This window comes from Oxyura jamaicensis, chromosome 6, assembly GCF_011077185.1.
Source record: "Oxyura jamaicensis isolate SHBP4307 breed ruddy duck chromosome 6, BPBGC_Ojam_1.0, whole genome shotgun sequence".
Classification (NCBI taxonomy): domain Eukaryota; kingdom Metazoa; phylum Chordata; class Aves; order Anseriformes; family Anatidae; genus Oxyura; species Oxyura jamaicensis.
In genome coordinates this window covers 15,211,794-15,236,316 of record NC_048898.1, presented here as the reverse complement: position 1 = coordinate 15,236,316, position 24,523 = coordinate 15,211,794, and the positions used below count along the sequence as shown (strand labels likewise).

At 36.8% G+C, this 24,523-nt stretch overlaps 1 protein-coding gene and 1 long non-coding RNA gene across 5 annotated transcripts in view; both read left to right on the top strand.

Moving 5' to 3' along the window:
• VCL (vinculin) overlaps positions 1-24,523 on the top strand; it is a 62,535-nt gene that overhangs the window by 34,617 nt on the left and 3,395 nt on the right. Inside the window, exons 6-20 of one of the 4 annotated variants that reach the window (XM_035329733.1) lie at positions 493-653; positions 5,837-5,930; positions 7,229-7,376; positions 8,882-9,035; positions 9,148-9,323; positions 10,511-10,701; positions 12,803-13,002; positions 13,682-13,810; positions 14,847-14,996; positions 15,667-15,775; positions 16,788-17,090; positions 17,687-17,811; positions 18,136-18,321; positions 21,374-21,580; positions 23,786-23,989. In XM_035329733.1, the coding sequence (XP_035185624.1) occupies positions 493-653; positions 5,837-5,930; positions 7,229-7,376; positions 8,882-9,035; positions 9,148-9,323; positions 10,511-10,701; positions 12,803-13,002; positions 13,682-13,810; positions 14,847-14,996; positions 15,667-15,775; positions 16,788-17,090; positions 17,687-17,811; positions 18,136-18,321; positions 21,374-21,580; positions 23,786-23,989 (2,537 nt within the window). The remainder of the gene's footprint in view (positions 1-492; positions 654-5,836; positions 5,931-7,228; positions 7,377-8,881; positions 9,036-9,147; positions 9,324-10,510; positions 10,702-12,802; positions 13,003-13,681; positions 13,811-14,846; positions 14,997-15,666; positions 15,776-16,787; positions 17,091-17,686; positions 17,812-18,135; positions 18,322-21,373; positions 21,581-23,785; positions 23,990-24,523) is intronic. The other 3 variants (XM_035329735.1, XM_035329737.1, XM_035329736.1) reach the window with 3 other exon arrangements.
• LOC118168949 lies at positions 18,328-19,409 on the top strand. The gene is made up of 2 exons (XR_004751867.1): positions 18,328-18,884; positions 19,004-19,409. It is a non-coding gene; the product is annotated as an uncharacterized LOC118168949 (long non-coding RNA).

Genomic DNA, 24,523 nt, shown 5'->3' with positions numbered 1-24,523 from the left:
AAAATGAAGTTCCAGTGGTGTTTCCTGGATCTCACTGCACTGACCAAACACTGTCAGCTGCAGCAGCAAGGCACTGATGGCATTGTGTGCAGAATGTGCTACTAACCAAGTTTGAACTATTATCGCATGCCAAAGTCTGTGTTTCTATGTCTGACAATCTTCTTAATTGGAAATTATGAATGTGGTTGGTACAAGAGTAGTATTGCTATGTCGGTCTAATTAACTGGTTTCAGAGCTAAAACCCGTATAGTAATGTTAAAAATGCTGTTGTAGTTACAGATGTAGACTTAATGATTAAAAAAAAAAAAAAAAAGCAAGACAAAAAGCTCCAAGCACAGTTGACCAAAACTACAATCTGTTTAGATAAACTGTTCCATAAAAAAATAAAAAGAAAACACCCTATCCCTGCATTAATGCAATAGTATTCAGGGTTACCATGAATATAGATTGTATTTTACATGTAGCTTTTTCTAATCTATGGTATTTTCACAGCTATGAAAATTTTTGTAACCACGAAAAACTCTAAAAGCCAGGGAATAGAAGAGGCCTTGAAAAATCGCAATTTCACAGTAGAGAAAATGAGTGCTGAGATAAATGAAATAATCCGTGTATTACAACTCACTTCCTGGGATGAAGATGCCTGGGCCAGCAAGGTATGTTTCACATTTATGTTTGGATATAGAAGTCTAACTCTTGTGTTGTAGACTTACTTGTGCATCAGAGACTGAAATGTGCATTTGTCCATCAGTTTTGCAATACTGTAATCACATTATGTAATCTCTTCAAGGTTGAACATCTCCACAGATGATTGTTTTAATGTGTTTTTCGAAACTAGCTTTCTCTCTCAACAAGCTAGATTAAAGGACTGCTATTTCAAGGTGGCCCAATGCTTACTGGAGCTGAATGGTTGCACAGAAGACTTAAATTTGTTCACACCTTAGTTCTGATGTGTAATATGTAATCCTGGAATACAGTGTATTCGTCTCTTTTTTTTTTTTCTATGTATGGTTAACTTAAATCATATTTGACTGATGGAAATTAGGTGTAAAAGGTATTGTTCTATGCCTTAAACTGGTCCTGTAGCTATGCATCCATAAGTGAGATTGTGTGATTCTTTTTTTTTTTTTTTTTTCTCAATTTCTACTAAAAGAGCTAGACTGTTGTCATATTTCTTTTGCAAAAGGCCTGAAGTTAGGGAAGCTTTATAGTCAATTTTTGGAATACCTCCCTGAACACTAACACCCCACCCAATCCCTGCCCCATTTTTAGTCTGGGTATGGAAGTAAATTTCAAGTATTTGTATTGCTTGAAAAAGTACAATGCTATTCTGAGTAGCCTTTCTGTGAAGATGCCATATGGGCAGAATTGGTTCTTTACAACTTACTGTTAAACCATGTAAGTGACTTTAACCACTTACCTGGAGGGTTTAGGCAGTGCTCTTAAATGTTATGCAATGCAGATACTGAAATATGCATCAGTCTGTAAAGCTGTTTGATGGCCAGCATCATAAGTGTTATTGTGGACTTACAGATCAATGTAGCTACACAACTGATATTCCTGATATTCCTTTTTTTTTTTTTTAAAGTATCTTAAGGTAAATTGCTGAAGTGAACTTTTTTAAGGGTTAGTGCTACAAGCAACAAGTAATTGGAAATTTATTTAAAGAAAATACTGAGACACAAAGCCAGACTTATTAACAAAATCTCTTGCAGAAAATCTAACCGATGTAATCTAGGCATTAAATTCACTTTGGCCTATATTGTTTGACACTTGGCCCTTAGTTTGCCTTTTGAGTTATTTTGTCACTATCACTTCCTTATTATGACTACTTTATGCATCTTTGTTTTTGTTCTCCTGTTTCTTACCCCTTTCTCACCTTTAGAAGGTAAGCTTTCTTCCACACCCTACACCTCTACCTTGCACTAAAACAAAACAAGCATGTATGTGGGATTTTGTGCTGTGTGCAGACTTGTGCTGTGCAACTTTTTATTTGTGTGCCAGCTGTAACACCATACTTACGTATATACACATTGAAGTTCTAAATGACTCTTAATAGCCCAATGTGTAGAATTGGCTGTCACTAAGAGAATGGTAATGGCAAGGTCAACTGCATTGAGACTGTCTTTCTGAATCTGATTAGAGCTAGCCCAGGATTTTAGAGCACATTCATGTGGAATGCGTTTGTGTTAATCTGTGTTACTAGCATCTGTAGTTATAAATAAAGGGTCCAGTTATGCAGGATCAAGCTTTCTGCATGGCCAGAAAGCTTTATTAAATTTTGGATTTTGTCCATTCCTTAGTTTTTCAGTAGTAGCTTTCCTTCATTCAGTTCAGATGGTTCATATTCTTCATACTCTTCAGATCCAGGCTTAAATCTTGGATTTTGTATGTATATCTTCTAATTAAGCTTTATTTTTGGATGTAAGCATTCCTGCATTGTATGAAATACAAGTACAGTTTCATTTTACAGAAGAAATTTGGAAACTTTCATGGATTAAAAAAAAAAAAAAAAAAGACTTGCAAAAAGTTGGCAAGCTAGCCTTAGGAAATTCTTACCTGTGTTGCTAACAAGGCAGGTTAAATAAAGGATTTTATTAATAAAACAGTTGGTGCATTTGCAGTATCTCTAAATGGAAAATGTTGGTCATTATGCGTAATTAATGAGTATGTTGTGCAGACAAGTATATCTAAGTATCATTTTGCTTTTTGAGCTGAAAATTTTTTAAATAGTATTCTGGTATTTGAATTAGGGCACGTTGGCAATTTGGAACCGTATCACTAGGCATTAATCAAAGAAAGAATTTGAGCTGAAAAGCTTAGTGGGATGAAGAAGCAGGAAGTAGTTTGCTAATGGTGATGTATTATAGCCTTTTCCTTGTATTTATTGTGTATATATGTATTGAACAGTTTGTTTATTGGGAGGGAGAAGAGGAGTTCTTAATATCTACTTGAGGTTACTGTTGGCATGTGTTTCATGGTTGGTGATTAAAGGAAAGATCTTTTTCCCATGCTTTTATGGAGCAAAGTAAGGTGTATTTGGGGATGCACAGTCTTGAATTTTACTGGTATAGTATATCCTTTTGTTGATTTGGAAAGTTTTTTTGTTTGTTATTCTTCCTTGAATTGTGTATACATAAAAGTATCACAAAATCTACATAGATACAGTTGAGAAGGAACAAATTTATGGAACTAGAGCTGTAGGCTTTGCCATAAACTATTTTGGTCTTTGTACAGACTCGGAAGTGCATGTTACTCTTACTGCATTGCCATAATCTCCACTTGCAGAAAAGCAGGATTTTTTTAAAAATAGTATGCTGATTTAGAGTTGAAATACTGAGAAAATACTGATCTCTGACAAAACATTAAAAGATAAAAAAACCCTGCATGTATCTCTTCCATTCATAGTTTTGTTCCAATTTCTCCTCTTTTCATTTTACAGAGCAGTGTAACTCATATATTCTTAGCTTTTCATTTTTATAGTAAATTTGAAGTAATACCCAATTTATACACTTGCCATTCCTATAGAAGTGGAAGGGGTTGAAACTTTGGTAGCTGAGAAGTATCTAGTATCATGTAGGATTGAACCCTGGATGATGAATAAGCTTGATGAATAAGTTCTGCCTAAAGCTTGGCTCTGCATATTTCTTCAAAATTCCCTTGATATGATCTTTGTGTCGGGTGCTGTGGTCCCAGCCGATTTTGGTTGTTTACAATTGTTCCTAGTTCTAAATGAAGGGCAGGTAGGACCTCAATTTCATTTGAAAAACACAGGTACATGCAGACTCCTGACACGTGTACAAGCCACATGTTGCAGCATGCGTGAGCACGCCTAACACCTTCAGACGTGTATAAGAGCCACACGTGTGAACATGTGCTAACACACCAAATGCCTCCAGACATGTATGCAAGCCACATGTATGAACACGCCAAGCACCTCCAGATGCGTGTACAAGCCATACAGCTCAACACACATTGCTTAGGTAGTGCTAGCAGTCACAAAATCATGTGTAAAAGATGAAACACCCTTAATTTCATCCCTTGGTAAGGATTCATATTGAGAGACTTCTTTGACTTGTTTATCGTTTTGATGTAACTGCAACTCCTCAGGCAACTGAGGCAACACAAAAGGCTGCTTTAACAAAGAGGGGAAGAGTTTCTGCCCCTCCCATTATCCCAACGTTGTCCTTTCCCAGCCATCCCACACCTAGCATCTTATTAACATGCTAAGCAACATCTGTTGCCTTTTTAAAAATTCAGTTAATCCTTTGTTTCAAATTATTTATGGGTAGACAGGCCTGCAGCAGACCATTCATTTCAAGCTAAAGTTACTCTCTCTAGTCCATACATAAAACAACAGAAAGCTATCACCTACCATCACAGCTGGTAAGGTTTTTTTTTTTTTTTTGCATTCATTTCAGTTTTTAAATTACTATATGATTATTTACTTAACTCTTGTATATTAAATGCACAAATCTCAAGCTGTAGAGGAGATGACTTTTAAAAGATTGTCCCCCCTTCCAGCCCTAGATGCGTGTCCTATCCTTTGGATGTCGTCAGATAGGTCCTGACCTTAGCTCTGAGACCAATTTCTAGGTTTGAGAACCAGTCTTCCAGGTGAAAATAGTTCTGCTTTTGGTGTACTCTCTTGGGCTGTGAATCTAGAGCCCTTAAAAATATCCAGCTGTGTTGAATGACCTTTAGAAAGTTAGTTGAGTTGTATTATCATACTCTACAAGTAGCTGACAGACTGACATGCCTGAATAAAACAGGCTTAAATGCCAAAATGTCCCCAGTGATGTATCTTTGTGACTAAAAGTGCAGAATAAACTACTCCACAAAAATGTGGCAGTTTTTTAGTATTGTCAAGAGTATCCCATGTTGCACCAGATAGTGATCTTTGATGCTTGGAGCAGGCTCTTCTCTGTAGGAGCTGGGCATGGGTAGTCCAGTTCAGCTAACAGCACAAGGGCCAGGCTTTTCTTCATGATCTGTATACTAATCATGGGATGCTAGATGCATTTCAAATTATTTCCATTACATGTGTGGTAAAAAGCTATTTGGGCTTTTTCCCAACTTCTTACTTAAGGTGCTGGGTACTGTCTGTTTGTATATGATAGAAAACTTCTGGCCTCTAGTGGAGAGGTGATGCATGAACAATTAACAGAGTATGCAGGGAGATGAGAACTGAGTGGTTTTATCTTCTCTAGTCAAAGACGTGCTGGAAAATAGCAGCATAATAGTCAAAGCAGCAACTACTTTGCTCCTGGTAGAGAAGTTCTGAGATTAAAACAACCACATGTGAACACGTGTTTAAGTCTCTGAAGACAGTAAAATCCATATTTGAGAATTCTAGGAATTAACTGGCAGTCTGTTTTTCTGCAGACAGCAGCTATTGGACTTTAAACAGCAGAACAGGTGAAAATTGCTGATGTGTAGCCTCTTGTACAAAAAGTAGCAAAATTCACTGGCTGATTTCCACTTTTAAAAGGTTGATTCTGATCTTCATGCTCTGATGTACGCTAAGGAAAAAAATAGAACTAACTCTTAAGATGTGTGCTTACTAGAGCTTATTCAGAAATTAAAACACTAGTAAATAAAGGAATAGAGAAATCACTAAACTTGCATGCATATTTTCTGCATTTTGAGTGAAAAATCAAAATGTCTGTCTTGGAAAGAAGTGATTATGAACTGCTAGTCTGAAAATGGGTTTTGAGCTGCTTACATGGGTGTGTTTCTGTAAGTAGGCTGTGCTTTATACAACTTCTGTCTGCTTTCATTGTGTTGGCTTCTTGTGCTTTGATTTTTTGAAAATCATTATGGTGGTTTCTCTTTTGCAAAGGACACTGAAGCCATGAAAAGAGCTTTAGCCTTAATAGATTCAAAGATGAACCAGGCAAAAGGTTGGCTGAGAGATCCAAACGCACCACCAGGTAATCTTCAAAAACAAGTGCAAAATACTTCGATTTTTAAAGGTCTGAATAGCTGTTAAGCATTAATAGCCTATGCATAGTGGATCATTCTGAAGAAACCAGTAGATAGTCTTTTTTTTAAGATACTTGGAGATCTACCAAGTTGTGTTTAATGTCCTGGAAATCTTTCCCTGTTTTAAGTAGTCCAAATGTATTCTATATAACATACATGTTTTTTCTTTGCATTCCACTAGTAAAAACATAAGTACATGAATTGCATTGAGCAGTATTAAACTGCAGTAGTTCCTAATACTTTTAAAGTTCCTCATTCTGTACTTTCAAGTTTGTATTACTTCAGTTTTATCTAATAACAGACTCTCAGTATTTTTCTTTCAGTCTTGACAGAAAATGCTTAGCGTGTAAAACTGCAATAAATACTATAACTACAGTCAGCTTTATTTATATAAAGGTTTTTCCTTAGTATGCATCTTTAAAGCAAGTAAAACTAGTTGGAGGCCTGTTCCATTCAGACTTTGAGAGACTTTATCTCTGAAACACTTTGTCTGAAGCCAGAATAATACAGTTGTAAAAGCTGGAAGTGAATTATTCATATTTGTGGAGCTGCTGCTTATACCTCATTCCCTTTACCACATTCAATGCCAGAAACCTCAGTTATTTGAAAGTCTTCTGTCATTTACGTTGACAGTTAATGAAATACAACATTAATTGTTCAGTAGCTAAAGACAAATGCAAATATAATTGTAGAACTTAATGCAAGTCAGACATATTACCCTGAACTAACCCCGTAATATTCTGGTCTTCTGAGTGGTCCTTATGGCAGGACTTCTGAGCCAATTCCACTGTCATGGAGGAACCAAAGGTGCCATTATGCATGCTAGAGGATGGAATCATGGCTGAATTGCAAGGACAGACATGTTATTCTTGCATCTTCTTTTCCCAAAATGAAATCAGATTTAAAACTGTTAAGTTAAGGCCACATGAGTCTTTCCATACTGAATCTCTTCAGCCTGAATACATTACAAATGGTATAAATTTTTTCTTACAGAAATCAAGCTATGATAACAGAATCATTAAATTACTTGAAATACATGATGCACATTATTAAGGTTATGCTATGGTGTTTCAGAAATATCGTCTCATTATTCCATTTGGTGTGTATCTCATAGTTTTTGATAAATATATTTTTATGACTGAGCGTAGTGCAATTAGTGTGGTGGAACACCATGAAAGTGTTAGTTTATTCATAAATAGCAAGGAAAGTTTTGTTTGATGTTTTACTAACTGGCTGTATATCTTAGGGGATGCTGGTGAGCAAGCAATAAGACAGATCCTTGATGAAGCTGGAAAAGCAGGAGAATTGTGTGCAGGCAAAGAACGCAGAGAGATTCTGGGAACATGCAGAACTCTGGGCCAGATGACTGATCAACTAGCTGATCTCCGAGCTAGGTAAATCTGTTGCGTTCAGTGGACAATTTTCCAGTGTTACTAAAACAGTTATTCTGAAGTTGGAGTTGCATTGTTTCTTCACATGTCAGAGGAGGGCTGTTCATGCAATACACTTTTTTTCAGCAGCTCATCAGTGTGGTAAATACTTCAGTCAGAGTGTTGTAATGTCAGTTTATTTTTGTTGTGATGCTCACTGCCCTCCCGCCCCCCAAAAAATAAAAGGAAAGCAGAACACATGCAGAAACTCCAGAAAGCTATTCATAGGGATCCATTAGCTAGACATAATGGTTTCATGGTGTAATATTTTCTCCTAGTACTTAATGCATCTTTCAAATTGTCAGAAAAAGCAATAGGGGGTTAGTTTTTCATTCTTCAAGAAAGGAAACAGCCTTTAGGTAAAACAAGTGACTCTTCTGACTCAGAGGTAGTAAAATGCAGGGAGAGGGCAAATGCAAATTATTTTGAATAACTGTTATGAGTTACCTTAAGAACGTATTTCCTGCTGTCACTTGAAATCCATAGACTGCCAGGCTCTCAAGTGTTGCAATGGTATGTACAAAGGCTTGAAATATTTCTATATAACTTATTTCCATACGAAGAGTTGCTAGCTTCATATATAAAGGCTAAAAAGGCCAAAATTCACAAGTACTATTTATGCTGTCATTAAAATGATATAAATTATGCATATTAGCTATAACAGTGGTAGTGGATGAGAAGTGGTTTTGGTTTGGCTTCACATGGATTTCCAGCTGCATGACCTGAGAGAATGTACCAGTTTTTGCACAACATGTTGGAGAGGAGGAGCATGAAGTTGGGAAAGTCAACACGCTTAAAGTTTTCCAGTAGTCAGGTGTTCTGGAATGGAGAATGATTTTTTTTTTTTTTAAACTACCATATTGGAAGTAATTTTTTTATCTGACTTTTAACTTAGCATATCAGAAAAAAACAGCTGCAAAGTGTTTTCTACAGTCCTGTTAATTTGTATAGATCAGATACTTCTCTCCATTTTAAGAAATCTTACCAATAGCCCATAATCTTTATCTACTCTGTCAACATCATTGAGGCAACTAAAACATCTTTTCACTAATTGGCTTTGCTTTATAATGTGAGGCATACCCTCCCATGAGGCCTGACTGATGGTCACAGCAGTCCATGAATGAGTAGATAATAGGTCTTGTCCTGGGTAGTTAAAATGAACTGTGTCCTCAATTAGCCTTACTTTGTGACACTTTAAAAAAGTTCTTCTGAGGTTGCTAAATGTAAATTTCTAGGAAGGGAGAAATATGCTCTAAATATGCTCTTGGAACATAACAAGAACAGTTAAAAACAGTTAACAACTCCTCAGTTATTTTTGCTTTCCAAGGAAAAATATACTCTTATTTAATACTGTAACTCTTGCAATAATTTCTGGGAATGCTCATAAACTATTTTTGTTGTCTCCTCATTAGAGAAGGGCTTTGTTCAATCCTGAGCTGAATTTGTGATGTTCTTTTCCTCTTGAACAGAGGACAGGGTGCTACGCCAATGGCTATGCAGAAAGCGCAGCAGGTGTCGCAAGGCCTGGATATGCTCACTGCAAAAGTGGAGAATGCAGCCCGGAAATTGGAGGCCATGACAAATTCTAAGCAGGCTATTGCTAAAAAGATTGATGCTGCTCAGGTACCACTAATAATTTAATAAATGCTTCAGAAAATGATTATATTACTGTATTGATTCTTTTATCTTTTGATTCTGTTTTATTTTCACTTATACGCAACTTCTTTCTATTAAGAATTGGCTTGCAGATCCTAATGGGGGCAGTGAAGGAGAAGAACATATTCGGGGAATTATGGCTGAAGCAAGGAAAGTTGCAGAACTATGTGAGGAGCCTAAAGAAAGAGATGATATCCTTCGTTCCTTGGGGGAGATCTCTGCTTTGACAGCTAAGCTGTCCGATCTGCGACGACAGTGTGTATTTTTCTGTATCACCATAAATTTATCTGAATGTTTAATTTGCAGTTCAAACTGATGAAATTATTAATCAGAATAGTGATGATTCATTTGGGGATATATTTTCCTCCAAGAACTGGAAATGGACATGTTATAAGTTCTAGCTTTCATCCTCCATATAATAAAAATAGAATACAAAGAATTGCTCAGTTCTTGGAGGAAGAAAAGTTAACCTTTTTTAACATCCTTTAAAAAAATCTATAAAATATAGTATTATTTTTAATGCTTCACCTTAATGATTTATATCCTAAAGCCTGACTTATGTGGTCTTTCTCTAAAAGAAAATGAGAATGACTACAATGGTGTATCTATAACATGTTTTTTTAATATTTTTTTTTACTGCCCTTGGAAGACTTGACAGGCAAACTGAAGCCTTTGCAATACTCAAGCACTTCAAAGAAATGAGATAATGTGAAATTTAAGTTTATTTATACAGAAAAATGTCATCACTGTTTACATGAACAGTTTACTACATGGCAGAGTGCAATACCTAGCACTTGAATACTGAGTCAAGTGTTTTAATCTCTAACTGTAAACTCTATAAAAGATAAATATTATGACTTGGAGAAAATCCTGTTACCTTGTGTTCAGTGCTCAGTTGGAAATGATATATCTATATCAGTTTTGCAAAGGAGATGCTTGAGAACGGAAGTGAGAAACTATTACTGTGAAAATTCTGATCTTTAATCTATGGCCAGTTGCGATATGTAGATAAAGATTTTTTCTTCAAAGTTTGACACTTCAAGCTTTTCTTGACGTTTCATTGGCAGCCCTAATGTACTGTTTCTGGTTTATGAATACCCTTAGGTCTGTTGCTACTTACTTTTGTACTTGCAATCTGACGTTATTGCAGCTGTTCATAAGATGCCAAGGATATGGGAAATCAAACTGAGTGACAGTGCCATACCTTTCCCTGCCTCAGTGCTGTGTTGAACATAACTAATATCTAGGTGCCACAGCAATGAAATGAGGTGGGAATTTACGGGTGACAGATCTGCATTATTTGTTCTGAGATTCAAGTCTGAAATTTTACTTTATTTGAAAGATGAAGTACCTCTCATCTTTTTCCTACAGAATTCGAGAGTAGCTGTAAAAGATTTGGTATATCACTATAACTTTGTTTTTCTATTTTTTTAAATCCTCAGTGGGAAAGGTGACTCTCCTGAGGCCCGTGCACTGGCTAAGCAAATAGCTACATCACTTCAGAATTTACAGTCTAAAACAAACAGAGCTGTAGCAAATACTAGGCCAGTTAAAGCAGCTGTCCATTTGGAGGGCAAGATTGAGCAAGCTCAAAGGTGGATAGACAATCCTACAGTTGATGATCGGGGAGTAGGTAAGTGTTTCTGCATGCTCCCCCTCTCCCCAGTCACAGTTTTATGGTTTAATTTAGTAATTTTTATGACTGAATGTACTGCTACTGAGATGCTGAGGATGTGTGGAATTTCTTCATTGTTGATGAGATGTGCAGCTGGTGGTTTATAGCCAAATCCTGGCTGCAGTACTATTGAATGAGGCTGGCCTTGATTCTCTTGGTTCTAGACAGAATAACTTTGGCAAAGAATGGGAGAATGTGTACTGTAGAACAGACAAACTTTAGACTGCTCCTTGATCTTTTAATGTCATGCAAATACAGTATCTCAAATATGAATTTATATATACTTCAGCAAATTGAGTAATTGAGTCCTTCATAAACATTATCTAAAAATAGCACTTCTTGTATGATTTCTGTGTTATCTGAGGAGACCGCTACTTACTCAAAGAGAAAAGTGATCTGAGAATCTAAGCATGCTATCATTAAATAAAATTAAATTATGGCTCAGAAATTGTTTTACTGAGAGCTTATTGTAAAACATTTCTGAAATTTCTTCTTGTTTTCTTCTTCTGATGCTATCGAAGTAGGTGGATGAAGTTTCAAAACTGTATTCAACAGTTCTGTAGCAAATTACTTCTGAGCAGTGCATCTGATATGATTGGAAATGCCTTATAAGATATGGTATATCTGCAGACCTTTAAATACTTTCACATACCTTTCCTTATGTCTGTCAAGATGATTTCTATTGTGTGAATACTGAATGGCAGATAAATCAATGAAAAATGTATTGATATTGATAGATTGGACACGTGTGAAAATCAATTTTACATGCAATATTTTAACAAAATAGTGGAGTTCCATGTGTTTGACTATGATGAGCAGAAAGTACACCAAATGAAAGTATGCCTTCATAATTTTTGTTTATCTATAACACGGTGAAATCTGATTTGGTTGTCTTGAGGAAGCACAGAAAGTAAGCTTATTTTTTATTATTTTTAATGCAAAATAAACAAAGGGAACTTAAACCTGCTCTCCTATCCCCCAGAGTCTCTAAGTACCTTGTTAATCATGAAGCTTGTATACATACTGGAAGTTTTTTGCAGGAACGAAGGTTTCTCAGTGCTGGCTGTGTACTACAGAATACAGAGTTTAATCAATTGTAATAGTAATATGTAATGATAAAAATGTGTGAAAGGATGTAACGTCCCAAAATGGTAATGTTTGTAGGTTAATGAAGAAAAATTCTAGTTGTAATATGCCATTTTTTTATTTGCATTTAAAACCCTTTCTTAGGATTGAGCCTTGGCAGGGTGCTTATAGGTAGGAAAGGTTATATTAAGAGTGTCCATCAGGTATGTGCTCTGTTTGATCTAGACAGCACTTGGATTACTTGTATGGTAGTATTGATTAAAAATGATTCTTCAGTAGGTCTTTAAAGGACTTAATATATGACGACTTCCTTTAAAAAGACCACTACTGTATTACTTGAAAGAACAGAGGAACACATTGTTGATAAAAGAACAGGAAGCTTCTGTGAGAGAGTTAAGGACATTGCTGTACTAAAAATGACTTTTTTGACAGAAAGAACTTCAACATGCTGTGGAGGCTTTTTAGGTTTTTATTTTCTTTCCAGTCCTGGACACTGGACATTCCTTTACCCATGATTTCTGGAACCCTTGAAGAGGGTATTCTGTTTTAAAATTCATGTTTTGTACATGGATTTTTCCCATCTTCCTGCTCAGCTTGTTGTGACTTGAAGTGACATGGAGAAGAATTGCAATACTTGGAGTTTGCAAGCAATTTCTGTTAGAGTCAACAGATTAATTACGTAGGGGTATCTGACAGCTATAATGGTTAACTTGAGGCCGCCCTAGCTAAAAAAGGATGCATCTCTAGGCCTGAAGTGCTGTAGTAGGCAAAATAAGTTGGTGATGGGTGAATGCCTGTTTGGGTTTCAGGTGCCATTGCTGAGAAACTGCAGAAGATCCTTCTCACCACCCAGAAATGTGTTCTTAAAAACCCAGATATTCTTGAATGTCATTTAGTTCATGGGATGTTTGAATTACACTTTCAAGTTTTGGTTGTCCTGTATGTTAATGTAACATGACTTCTTCCACTGTAGGCCAGGCAGCAATTCGGGGTCTGGTCGCAGAAGGTCGTCGTTTAGCCAATGTCATGATGGGACCTTATCGTCAAGACCTGCTTGCCAAATGTGACCGTGTAGACCAGCTGGCTGCTCAACTTGCTGACCTCGCAGCAAGAGGGGAGGGAGAGTCTCCTCAGGCTAGGGCAATTGCTGCTCAGCTTCAGGACTCGCTGAAGGTAAAAATCTTTTCTTGGACACTGAAGCACATGATAATACATGGAAGGGTTTGCAATGCCTTGATATAATGGGCTTCTATGTTGGAGGCACCAATAAACAGAGGAAAAACAAAAAAAAAATACAGCAAAACAAGTGGTGGTTTATCTGGGACACTTAAAGCAAGCTTTTTTCTTTGTCACCATCCCTGGAGGTCTTTAAAAGACGTTTAGATGTAGAGCTTAGGGATATGGTTTAGTGGAGGACTTGTTAGTGTTAGGTCAGAGGTTGGACTCGGTGATCTTGGAGGTCTCTTCCAACCTAGACTATTCTGTGATTCTATTATACACCTTGGTACTGTGCTTCAGGGATTAATTCTATATGAGTAATTTAGAAGTAAAAATAGAAAAAAATCTTTCAATGAAGATAGCATGTTAGCATTGCAAATTTGAGTGTCAAGGTCTCATGATGCCCTTTGTAGCTTCTGATCCTGCTACAACAAGTGGCATGTAAGCTTCTTGCATTTCAAATGATGAAAAAGTGATGTACTGAACATGCTTATGAGATTGTTTTATCTTTATAGCTTCCAACACAACAGGCTTTTTTTCTTTATTCTTTGTCAATAAGAGGTTTTCTGGGATTTGAATCCCTGTGAACTTAATGGTTCTGTATCATGTGTTAATACTTTCTGTTTTTTTGAAGGATCTTAAGGCACGGATGCAAGAAGCAATGACCCAGGAGGTTTCTGATGTTTTTAGTGACACTACAACTCCTATTAAGTTGTTGGCAGTAGCAGCCACTGCTCCTTCTGATACACCCAATAGAGAAGAGGCAAGTATATTGAAGAGTTTTTTCCCCTATGAAGCTTCAGTTATTATTTAGTTTTACAAGAATCACTATTTTGAAAAATGAACTGGTATTTTGAATAAGCATTCTGAACAATGAATCAGTATTTTTTTCACAAGCTTGTAATAAATGCTTATTAATTTTGACTGCAAGATGATTGCCATGAAAATTTTTCTGGTCTCTTGGGGACTAAGGATTGTGCTATATATCCCTGGAAACTGTATCATCCCTGACTTCAGTAAATGCTAAAGACTGTTCCCTGTGATGTTCATACCATGTTATCTTTAGCATGCTGATAATTCTAGTGCCAAATCACTGACCACAGTTAGTGGCTTGCATATCTCGACATTATATAAGATGATTAAAGTTGCTTAATTCATGTCAAGATTAATCAGCATACTTAACCTGTTCTCTTGCTGTATAATGCTTCCTGTAATTCAATGCTACTGGCCTTGAAGTATCTAAAACTCTCTGCTTGCAAGCTGTGTTTGGCTGGTTGATTTGAACACGATCAAAATAATTACCAAGGCCTTGGGAAATTTAACTTTACAACAGGATAGATTTTATCCATGTATTCTGTCCTTGCGTAAATAAGAATGGTGGAAGACTACATATTCTTTTTCCAATGTGAAGCCTCAATTTTTAGAGTAAAACCCATATTTTTATTCCAAATGCAGTCACTTCTGGATTCTGGGTTTGAGGATTTATCTTTGTAAGCTAAAACAGTTTCAACTCAGTTGTTAGAACAGTGGTTGGGAATTAATGTACTTTATATCTCAAAGCTATGAAGTGCGATAGTATCCTTTGTAGACCAAATGAGTTAGTAGAAAAGAAAGTCCACTAATGTAAAAAGGAAAAAATGAAACTGTTTCAGACCCTTTGTGTCTTGTTGCGTCATGTCAGGAGATATATTAAGTTTAGATGTTTTGAAGGTGTCTCTGGTATGTGACACTTGGAGAAATTTTTTGTTCTGTTTGGGGAGTAAGGCTTTTTAAATATATTTTTCTCCTCTGACAAATAGGTGTTTGATGAAAGAGCAGCAAATTTTGAAAACCATGCTGCTAGACTGGGAGCAACAGCAGAAAAAGCAGCTGCAGTTGGAACTGCTAATAAAACCACTGTGGAAGGCATTCAGGCAACAGTGAAATCGGCAAGGGAACTTACCCCACAGGTTTGATTTCTTACTCTTATTCTTAAAATATTATAAACTATTATAAGGTTTGGGAAGGACTTCTGTGGAATTTTCCATTTGTTTCTGCTTATCAGAGTAAGATGTTAATAGCAGTAAGGGACATAGCACCGACATTCTGAGAAGAGAAATGGCAAATATTTGTGTATATCCTAATGGGTAGGATAAGGTAATTAAATCCTGTGTCTTAGTCTTCAGCTTTTGGAGAGAAGCACCAGTAATTTATCCTTGAAACGGTTACTTCGAGGCTTAATAGAGTAGAGAAAATGCTTCTTCAATGATTTTTTTCCAAATTCAACTTCTATCTAGAACTAGTGAGACTGTCAAAAGTACTGTACATTAGTGCTTTCAATAAAATGATAAAACACTTGTTGATGCAAAAGCAAGTAAATGAAGTTAGGGAGAATAAATATTTGTATCAACAAATACTAGAAGCATTATAAATCCTCAAACAGAACTAGAAATTGAACAGAAATTGAACTAGAATTAATGGAGTATTAAAAGTGAGGAGCTTTACATCTAGCATGGAGAAATGAATGTGTACAATGGAATATGTACAATGGAATACGTACAATGTTTTTATATGTTGTTAATTAAAAATGTAATAATTAAAAATTATTGTTACTTAATTAAAAACATTTTCCATTGGTAGGTAGTGTCAGCTGCTCGAATTCTCTTGAGAAATCCTGGAAATCAAGCTGCTTATGAACATTTTGAGACAATGAAAAACCAATGGATTGATAATGTAGAAAAAATGACAGGTAAAGTAAGATTTTTTTGTTGAAGATTATATTTGTGCTTACGTAGCCGGCATGGATTTTTTTATCCATTCTATTTGGATTGAAGAGACACGTACAGAAGTAATAACTGAATTTAAAAGTATTGTTTAAGAGAAGTGGGAGTATGCTCTGTGACTCCAGGATTGTGTTTACGTTAGCATAAATACAATAACTTGCTTCATAGGAGTTGGTTTTGACTGGTGGGGGAAGCAAATTGGGCTTCAGTTCTTCCCTGGGAAGAACAAAATACCTTTTGTTTTGTACTTGTTCTGTTAGCAGTATGTCACTGTAGCAGCTTGAGGCTTTTCTTTTTACATAATCTTGGCATGTTGAATGAGGACTGATAATTAGTTGGGGGGCAAGAAAACATGTTCAAAATGATGTAAGAGCTTCGTGAAAGGAGTGCATAAAACAAAACTACAGATCTGCTGACTCTGAAACCCTTAAATGTTTCAGTCCTGAAGAAATGTTTCAGTCTGTATTGGGCTGCTAACAAAATACTTTCTCCTGGCTGTATACTGTGTCCCTCCACATCTCTGTGATTAACTTGTGGGAATTTTAAATCTTACTGCTTTATCACTATACATCACCCTTAAGTTAAAGCACAACCAAGAGGAATCTTTCATTTTGCATGAATGGGAGGGATACAAAATTGCTGAATATAGAGAAATAAATTGACAAGGAATGAAATCCTGCTGTATATACTGTGTAAGTAAGTCAATTTTTCATTCAAGTAACGTTCCACGTTAGATGAGTAAGAATTTGGGATGTTGTTAATGGGAGCAAGCCTGACCATAGTTCCTGCGATAGAGATACCACACTGAAGTAAAATGTTAGTAATATATTTGGTGTGATTTTCATGCCTTCTTGCACTCCTCCCTACTCCTCAAGTTTGGAAATACTTGCTTTTCTGGTTGGAAACAGTCTCAGGAATACATAATAGCCCTTTCCAGAGTTGAACTTAGAATATTAACGTGTTCAACTTTTATCCTAGGGTTGGTGGATGAAGCCATTGATACCAAGTCTCTGTTGGATGCATCAGAAGAGGCTATTAAGAAAGATCTTGATAAGTGTAAAGTTGCAATGGCCAATATTCAACCACAGATGCTGGTAGCTGGTGCCACCAGCATTGCTAGACGAGCAAACCGCATCCTATTGGTGGCAAAACGAGAGGTTGAAAATTCAGAAGACCCTAAATTCCGGGAGGCTGTTAAAGCAGCCTCTGATGAACTAAGCAAAACTATATCACCGATGGTAATGGATGCTAAAGCTGTGGCAGGAAATATCTCTGATCCTGGTAAGGATTTGGTCAGCTGATTTGAAATGTACCTTTCATTGGTGGAATGCTGTGTGAAGTAGTGCTCATTTTCTCTTGTACAGCTGTGTATCCCCATTTATGGAAACTTAGTGTATGCTTAAATCCCATAATGGTAAGATCAAGGTCACACCATTAACTGCTGGGTCCTGCTCTTTGGAAATGCAATCAAAAACCTCTGGCATGTTCAAGGAAAAGGATTCATCATTCTAGTTCATTGCATGATGTCATGATCTTTATCAGAAACAAGTATTTGTTATTTTTATCAGTAGTAGTGCCTCTATAAGGAAAATAGTACATAATGTCTTTTGTTCTAAAAGTTGTTTTGGGAATTACTTTCACTATTGATAGTGACCATTACTCAGCCTAAATTTTATTTTATGCACGTTGTATATGATAGTAACATTTCAAACATGGAAATGAAGTATAAGCAATGTGGTGGTTTTTAAAAATTATTTTATAGAAATATGTGCGCTCTCTGTGTGGTACCTTACCAAAATATATATATATTTTTTGATGGTATTGCAATTCTAAATATTACAGAATGCTATTAATCTGGGAATGGGATTTTTGTTCAGGTTTGCAGAAGAGTTTCTTGGATTCCGGATACAGAATTCTTGGAGCTGTGGCCAAAGTCAGAGAAGCTTTTCAGCCTCAAGAACCAGATTTTCCCCCTCCTCCTCCTGACCTTGAGCAGCTTCATGTAAGTGCAGCATATTTTGTAATACAGTACTCGGTTGTCACTGATGAACTGTGGACCGCAAGCTGAAATTTTTTAAGTTTTTATTCCTTAGATATAAAACACATTGTCTGGCCAGACATGCATACAAGTAGCCTGAAGTCTGAATAAGTAAATAATCCAGCTTTCAAAAGAAGAGAATAAAACATGGTATTTCCTTACACAGGGAGCACTTGAAAAGCTGGAAGAAGGCATGAGCTCACACTATCGTGTCTTGCCATGTCACCGTCATTATACTCGGTCTTTGTACTATTTCATTGCACTGAATAGGGTTTTTACCTTTCTTAGCTGACTGATGAGCTTGCTCCTCCAAAACCACCACTTCCAGAAGGTGAGGTTCCCCCACCCAGACCACCACCACCTGAAGAAAAGGATGAAGAGTTCCCAGAGCAGAAAGCAGGAGAAGCTATTAATCAGCCCATGATGATGGCTGCTAGGCAGTTGCATGATGAAGCACGAAAATGGTCTAGCAAGGTAAGAAGTTGTTACATGTGTCCTGTGCTAATAAGAATATTTCTTTAGGATCAGTGTGTTAGTTTGGTCCAATATAAGACGCCTCAATGCAGAGCATAGTCTTATGTAGACCAAATGGTAAAAAAAACTGCAGTAAGAGGAATCAGAAACCCTTTCATCTTCAGAGTGAGTTAGGTACAACTGTTCCAGTACTCAGAAGTGCTAGAATGCTTTATCATTGTACCTCTGTGTACATAAATGTGCTAAGCTCTTCGTGATTCTTGATGCAATATTGCCTAGAGAGGCACTATTACTTGTGCTTTTCTCGGTTAACAAATTGATTGCTTTATTTAACTGACTTTGGAAAGTCTGCATGAATGCTGCAGACACCGGTTACAAGAATCATGAGCTGGTTTGTGTTCTGGAAGGAGCTGCAAGTTACTTTGCAGTTTATCTGGTGCTGTTCTGATCAGAAAAGTGACTGTATATAGGTAATGTGATCAGCTTCCTTTTTTGTAGAGTCACTCTCTATCAAGGCCAAAATCCTTCGTGTTTTTTTACTATTTCAGTGCCATGACACAACAGTCAGAAGTCTATATCAGTCCTATAAATACAAATGCAAGTTCTTTGCTTCTTTTTTCACTTGTTTTAAAATTTAAAGCTATATTTTTCCTCTGGTAGCAACAGGGTAAGAACTTCTGAGTTTCAGCCTTCTGCAGGTATAATTGAAGGCCAGAATTTGGCTTTTAAAATCTTCACTTTTTTCTTCCACCCCAATGCGTCGTAACGAGAAGATAAACTTTAATAACTTACTGAATCAACTTCAACAACTTGATGTGCATAAGGAACATCTGTTTTGGAAGTACAAATGAAATACAAAAGAAATACTGCAAATATGTTTGTGTCCCTTCCTTAAAATGAAATGCTTTTATTTTACCCATACTTCTGGATATACCACATACATTTTTATTTTATTTAAGGGATAAGACTGGAACATATCTTCTCAGAAGGTAATCTTGAAGCTGAAAATCTTAATTTCAGGTTCCTAAGTGTTTTGATGTTTAAATCCCCAAATGAGTAGCCTAACAATACACAGTAGGTTTAAAAAAGTGTACTATATATGTACTAAATTACATGTATAGACACTAGAGTATAATTAAAATAATGCATCTGTTCAAATATTTATGTATCAAAACAAGGCAGCAGACCTTAAAACTTCCTCCTAATTATGAAAGAGCTCCAAGCTTAGTGTTTTTTGTTTATGAAACACTAATTTTATTGCTGTTACCCTAAGTTGAGACCAACAAACCAGTAAGTTAGCATAGCATTTGGCCTTTAAATTCTTGTCAGGAGTACCATTTTACCAATAAAGGTACAGTTGCTTTGACAACATATTTTGGGGAAGAAGGTAGTGGTCAGGACACCATTTGTCAAGAACAATTTTGCACATGCAGTCCAAGTTTTAAAATATTTTTGCAGACAGTCATAAAGGGCAGAACAATTGAATTTTAAAAACATGCTTGTAGTTGAAGCCACTTCCTTATTGGGTGGAAGAGGGATTGATGGACACTGTTACTGAGGAATGAATATGGGTTAGATCTGGAAAGACAGAAACACAGTCGTCTTATACTAAATGGCAATAGGCTGTGTCAACTGCCTTCTGCTTTTTTGCCCATTTATATTAGCCCACTGATATTTTACTATGTATTACGCTTATAGGAGGGCAAGTAAGTAATGTTTAAAAGCATTTGATAACATTCTCCCTTCCTGTAATAATTAAAGTTTGTTGCTTATTTTATTTAACAAAAACTCATTTTCACTGGGTAGATTCTGGGCTTCCGTGTATTCCTATTCTCACAGAGCACAAAACAAACACCTATTGCTTTAGATTTCCTTGCCCTCCCCCCTCATTTGAATAAAGGAGAGAATGAAATTTTATTTGTTTAGTTAGGCTCCTGTGTCAAAACTAGCATCAAAATGAGGGATACTGGAAACTTTTCACTGAATTAATACTTAGATTTAAGTCTTCAAAGATGGGTCGATTTGTCAATATATAAATGCTATAACTTGTTTTTCCAAAAACTTCTGCATGTTTTCACTGATGTAGGTGTTTTTCTATGAAAGATCAGATCTTAAGCAAAATTCAGTTGCAAAAACATAGTTTTTGTTAAGGGTTGTTTGACATGTAACATTCATCAAAGAAATGCAGTTAGTAAATTTGTATATCTCTTTTTTTATTGAAATGCTGTTATGTTATAAATGGCTGTACTGTTACATGACTTTTACCTCATCTTTGTGATCTCCTTTTATTTGCTTGAATCTTTTTTGAAAAGGTAACGGACACAACATATTGTGGCAAAACAGTGTAATATGCTTCATAATCCTCTTACTTTACTAATTCTGTTTCAGTCTTTTTGAAGAACTGTAATATTCATGTCATTCATCACATTCAGTATCACTTTCTTTTTTCATAACCTGGTTTTGTTCCTTTTCACATTATCTGCAGTAATTCAGTATTCATTTCTCCAATGTCTCCCCACCACCACTACCATCCTTTTTTTCCTGACAGCAAACAGTGCTGGTGGTTTTTCTGTGGCCCTGCTGCTATCTCTTCTTACATATACGTGAAAAGGCTTTCATACATGCTTTGTGTCTGCACAAATACCACAGTCATCAGCTGCTGTGCCTGCTTCAAGCCAGTGAAAACGGCTTTCATTAAAAGAGAAAATCCATTCATTTCACCATTGTCTTGCCAGAAAAATGTTGTTCTGAAAATCAGCCTCTGCGTGTAGAAGCTGTATGCTGAGTTGAAAAATGTCACTGCATCTTTGAATTTTAACCTCTTATTTTTTTCTGTTAACTTCGGTTCACAGGGGAAATGTTTGTTTCCTTCTGCTAATCTTGTATTCTTCCCCTCCTCCCTCTTACCTGATCCTAGACCTGTCCTGTCAGATCTCGAGAGACTAAGAGGATGTTTTGGTCACTAAAACAACTCAGTTCATGCTCTTCTACCAAATTCTGCTTCTCGTACTAACTGTCCCCTGTTTCTCCACCCTTGCTGCCACCTGCAAAGCCTGTGACTGTGGTTAATGAAGCGGCTGAGGCTGGTGTAGATATAGATGAGGAGGATGATGCAGATGTTGAATTCACTCTCCCCTCTGACATTGAAGATGATTACGAGCCTGAGCTGCTGTTAATGCCAACCAATCAGCCTGTTAACCAGCCCATTCTGGCTGCTGCTCAGTCTCTACATCGGGAAGCAACCAAGTGGTCTAGTAAGGTACTCCTGAGTCTCCCCCGGGACTGATCTGTGTGCATCCAGCCATTTGGAACGCTGACACATTTGCATCACTCTTGATCCCTGCTGGGTCCCATCATTCTGAATGAATAAGCGTGCCTGCACTTCATCTTAAGGACTGAGAGTGGCTTCACAAGTTTGCTAGATCTGTCTGTCAGTGCCAGATTGAAGCTTGATTTGGGTCACTTATTAATATTCAAAGGCTTCCTCTCTCTTTGCATCTGCCTGTTCTCTTTGTTATGGCAGTTCTCAAGTTGTGACTAGCGGTTGTCTTCCCTCCCCCCTTTTCTTTTTTCATTAATTTGGGCTACCTGGGAAGCCATGGTTAATGGTTTCTTAATGACTTCCAGATACAGCAGAGTATACAGTATTCAAGAAGTCATTTAACATGTCTATTGTGCTTTGCCTCCATTGATGCCATCAATTAAAATACCTTGGAACAAGGAATGGCTTTGTATGGCAGTGTTTATTGAAGAGGACTGACTGCTGGCTTGCACTTGGCTGTATTGCAATTGCTCGTTTTGAGAGAATTCTTTTATGAAGAAGCTTCACTGAATGCTGTTATCTGCTGAATTGAGACAGTGTTTGTATAAAAACAGTGGAAATCTAACAGGGGGTTCAGATGTTCACAAGTAGCCTGTCTCTTCTGTCTAAGCACAAATGTTTGCAAGACTGGTCACTTTTTATAGCATGCTGCAAAACGTAAGGTTGGTGTCATAACAAACACAGGTTAGGGACGCGTGTGTGTATTTATACATATGTATGTATGTAGAGATATACTAAACTATTTTTAATAAAAAGGGCTTTAAAATGTTCTTGTCGTTTTCAGATTCTGATGCTTGGATAACTTGTTTGAGGGCTTCGTAAATGACACTGGGCCTAATTTCTTGATCATCCTGCGTGAAAACATGGAAAAGCTTTGTGTTATGTCACTTGCATCCTAACTGGTTATACTAGCAAACAGTTTAGATATTAGGTCACGGTAACGAATAGTTCAGCTTGTTGTGTCGCCTGTATCTGTGCAATATTTAATTACATGTTTGAGATATCTTCATGGCTGGTAGTGTGTCATGGAAGTATGTGCAAAGGGACAGAATTCATTTGGTCAGTTGGGTTCTCACTGTGTACTTCTTGCTCTGGACTTCATTGGTCATTAATTGTGGAATTATACTGAAGAACGAGTGTGCTAATAATAAGTAAACTCACCATGCTAATATGTCATCCACACAACAGGAATGCTTCATGGCACTAAATATTTCACACTTTTCTAACAACTTCTTATGAAGGTGAATCTAAATATACTAACAGACTATTAACAATTGATCATCTTGGTCTGCTTTTTTCTTGCATTAGGTTTCTCTCTGGAACAGTGTATGAGAAATGTTTTTGCTTTGGTCTTATTAATTCACATATTGCAAATATTTCTCAAGTCTTTATGTCTTTAGTGAAAGAATTTGATGTATGTAATGAAAGAAATCTGAATTTTAACGATATTTCTAGTTTCTTTTTAACTTCAAATTCTTCTCTCCTTCTAGAGCCTTTATTTTAAAGGGAGAGAATTTGTCAAAAAGGAAGAACTGTTTTCAAGAAAAAACTTCACTTCCCCCTCCCCCCAGTAAAACCCAACAACTGAAACCAATAACATTGCATCTCATTTCCACATTACCTGTGACAAACCTTTGTATGTTACAGATTATCTTCCATTTATCCTTCAGCAACATAGCAAGGTAGCAGCACAGCATATTCTTTAACATTTCAGTTTCAGATGCCACTGAAAACCTTGTGCTCAACTGTTACGACTACACTATTTAACTGAATTAGTGCTATTTGGTTTAATAAGCTATTTAGCACACTTAAAAAACAAACAAACATGCTTTATCTTAAAACATAGCCAGCAAAGCAGTAACTCCTATTCCATGGACAAACTAACACTTCTCTTTACCGCTTCTTTTTTTCCAGTTTTGAAGCAAGCTTTTCTCCTGAGTGTTAGGAAGAAAAGTATGTAATGAACATATAAGTAGTGCAGATCCTCCCTGTTCCTCGAAGAAACCTCTTCTTTGTTCACAAATGGTTCTTCCATCCTTGACTTGTTGAAAGGGTTGCTGCCCAAATGTATACTGCTGTTCAGATGCGACTCTGGGAAGCTTCCTTGCAGGCACAAACACTAACTGATGTTGTTTTCTTCAGGGTAATGACATCATTGCTGCTGCCAAACGAATGGCGCTGCTAATGGCAGAGATGTCACGCCTGGTGAGAGGAGGTAGTGGAAACAAGCGTGCCCTCATTCAGTGTGCAAAGGACATTGCTAAGGCCTCAGATGAAGTCACTCGACTGGCCAAAGAGGTGGCCAAGCAATGCACTGACAAACGCATTAGAACAAACCTCTTGCAGGTAATGAGCTAACTTGTAAATGCCTTAAAAATACTTTGTTCTTCTCCTAGTATGAGTGAGCGCAGGAGCTGTTGAAGTAAAGCACATGTATCTCTCCTGGGTTTGTAAAGTTCTGTCAAGTTCCAAGTCTGCTTTTAGATCCCCTGGTAGTACATACTGTGCCAAGTCAGGATTTGTTTACACACGCGTAGAAGATGCCAGTGCCTAAGAGACTGTGAGAAATACTGTGCTATGAGCACTGGTCTGTCCTATGTCTACATTGCATTGTATTTCATCTACTCATTCCTCTTATGTCAAAGAATAGTAGCAGAAGTGTAACACTCAGTAGTTTTTTTTTCTCGTCCAAATCACATCTTTACATGTCAAGGTCTGGGTGAAACCCTGGAGGAATATATGGAGAAAGGGAAAATGTACATTCCATCCACAAAATTCCCAAAGCACTTAAAATAAGACGTTCTGTTGTTCTACCAATTTTTGTCAGAAAGTCTTGAAGGTTACAAGGTCTCTTTTGTGCTTATTCTTTTTTCTAACAGT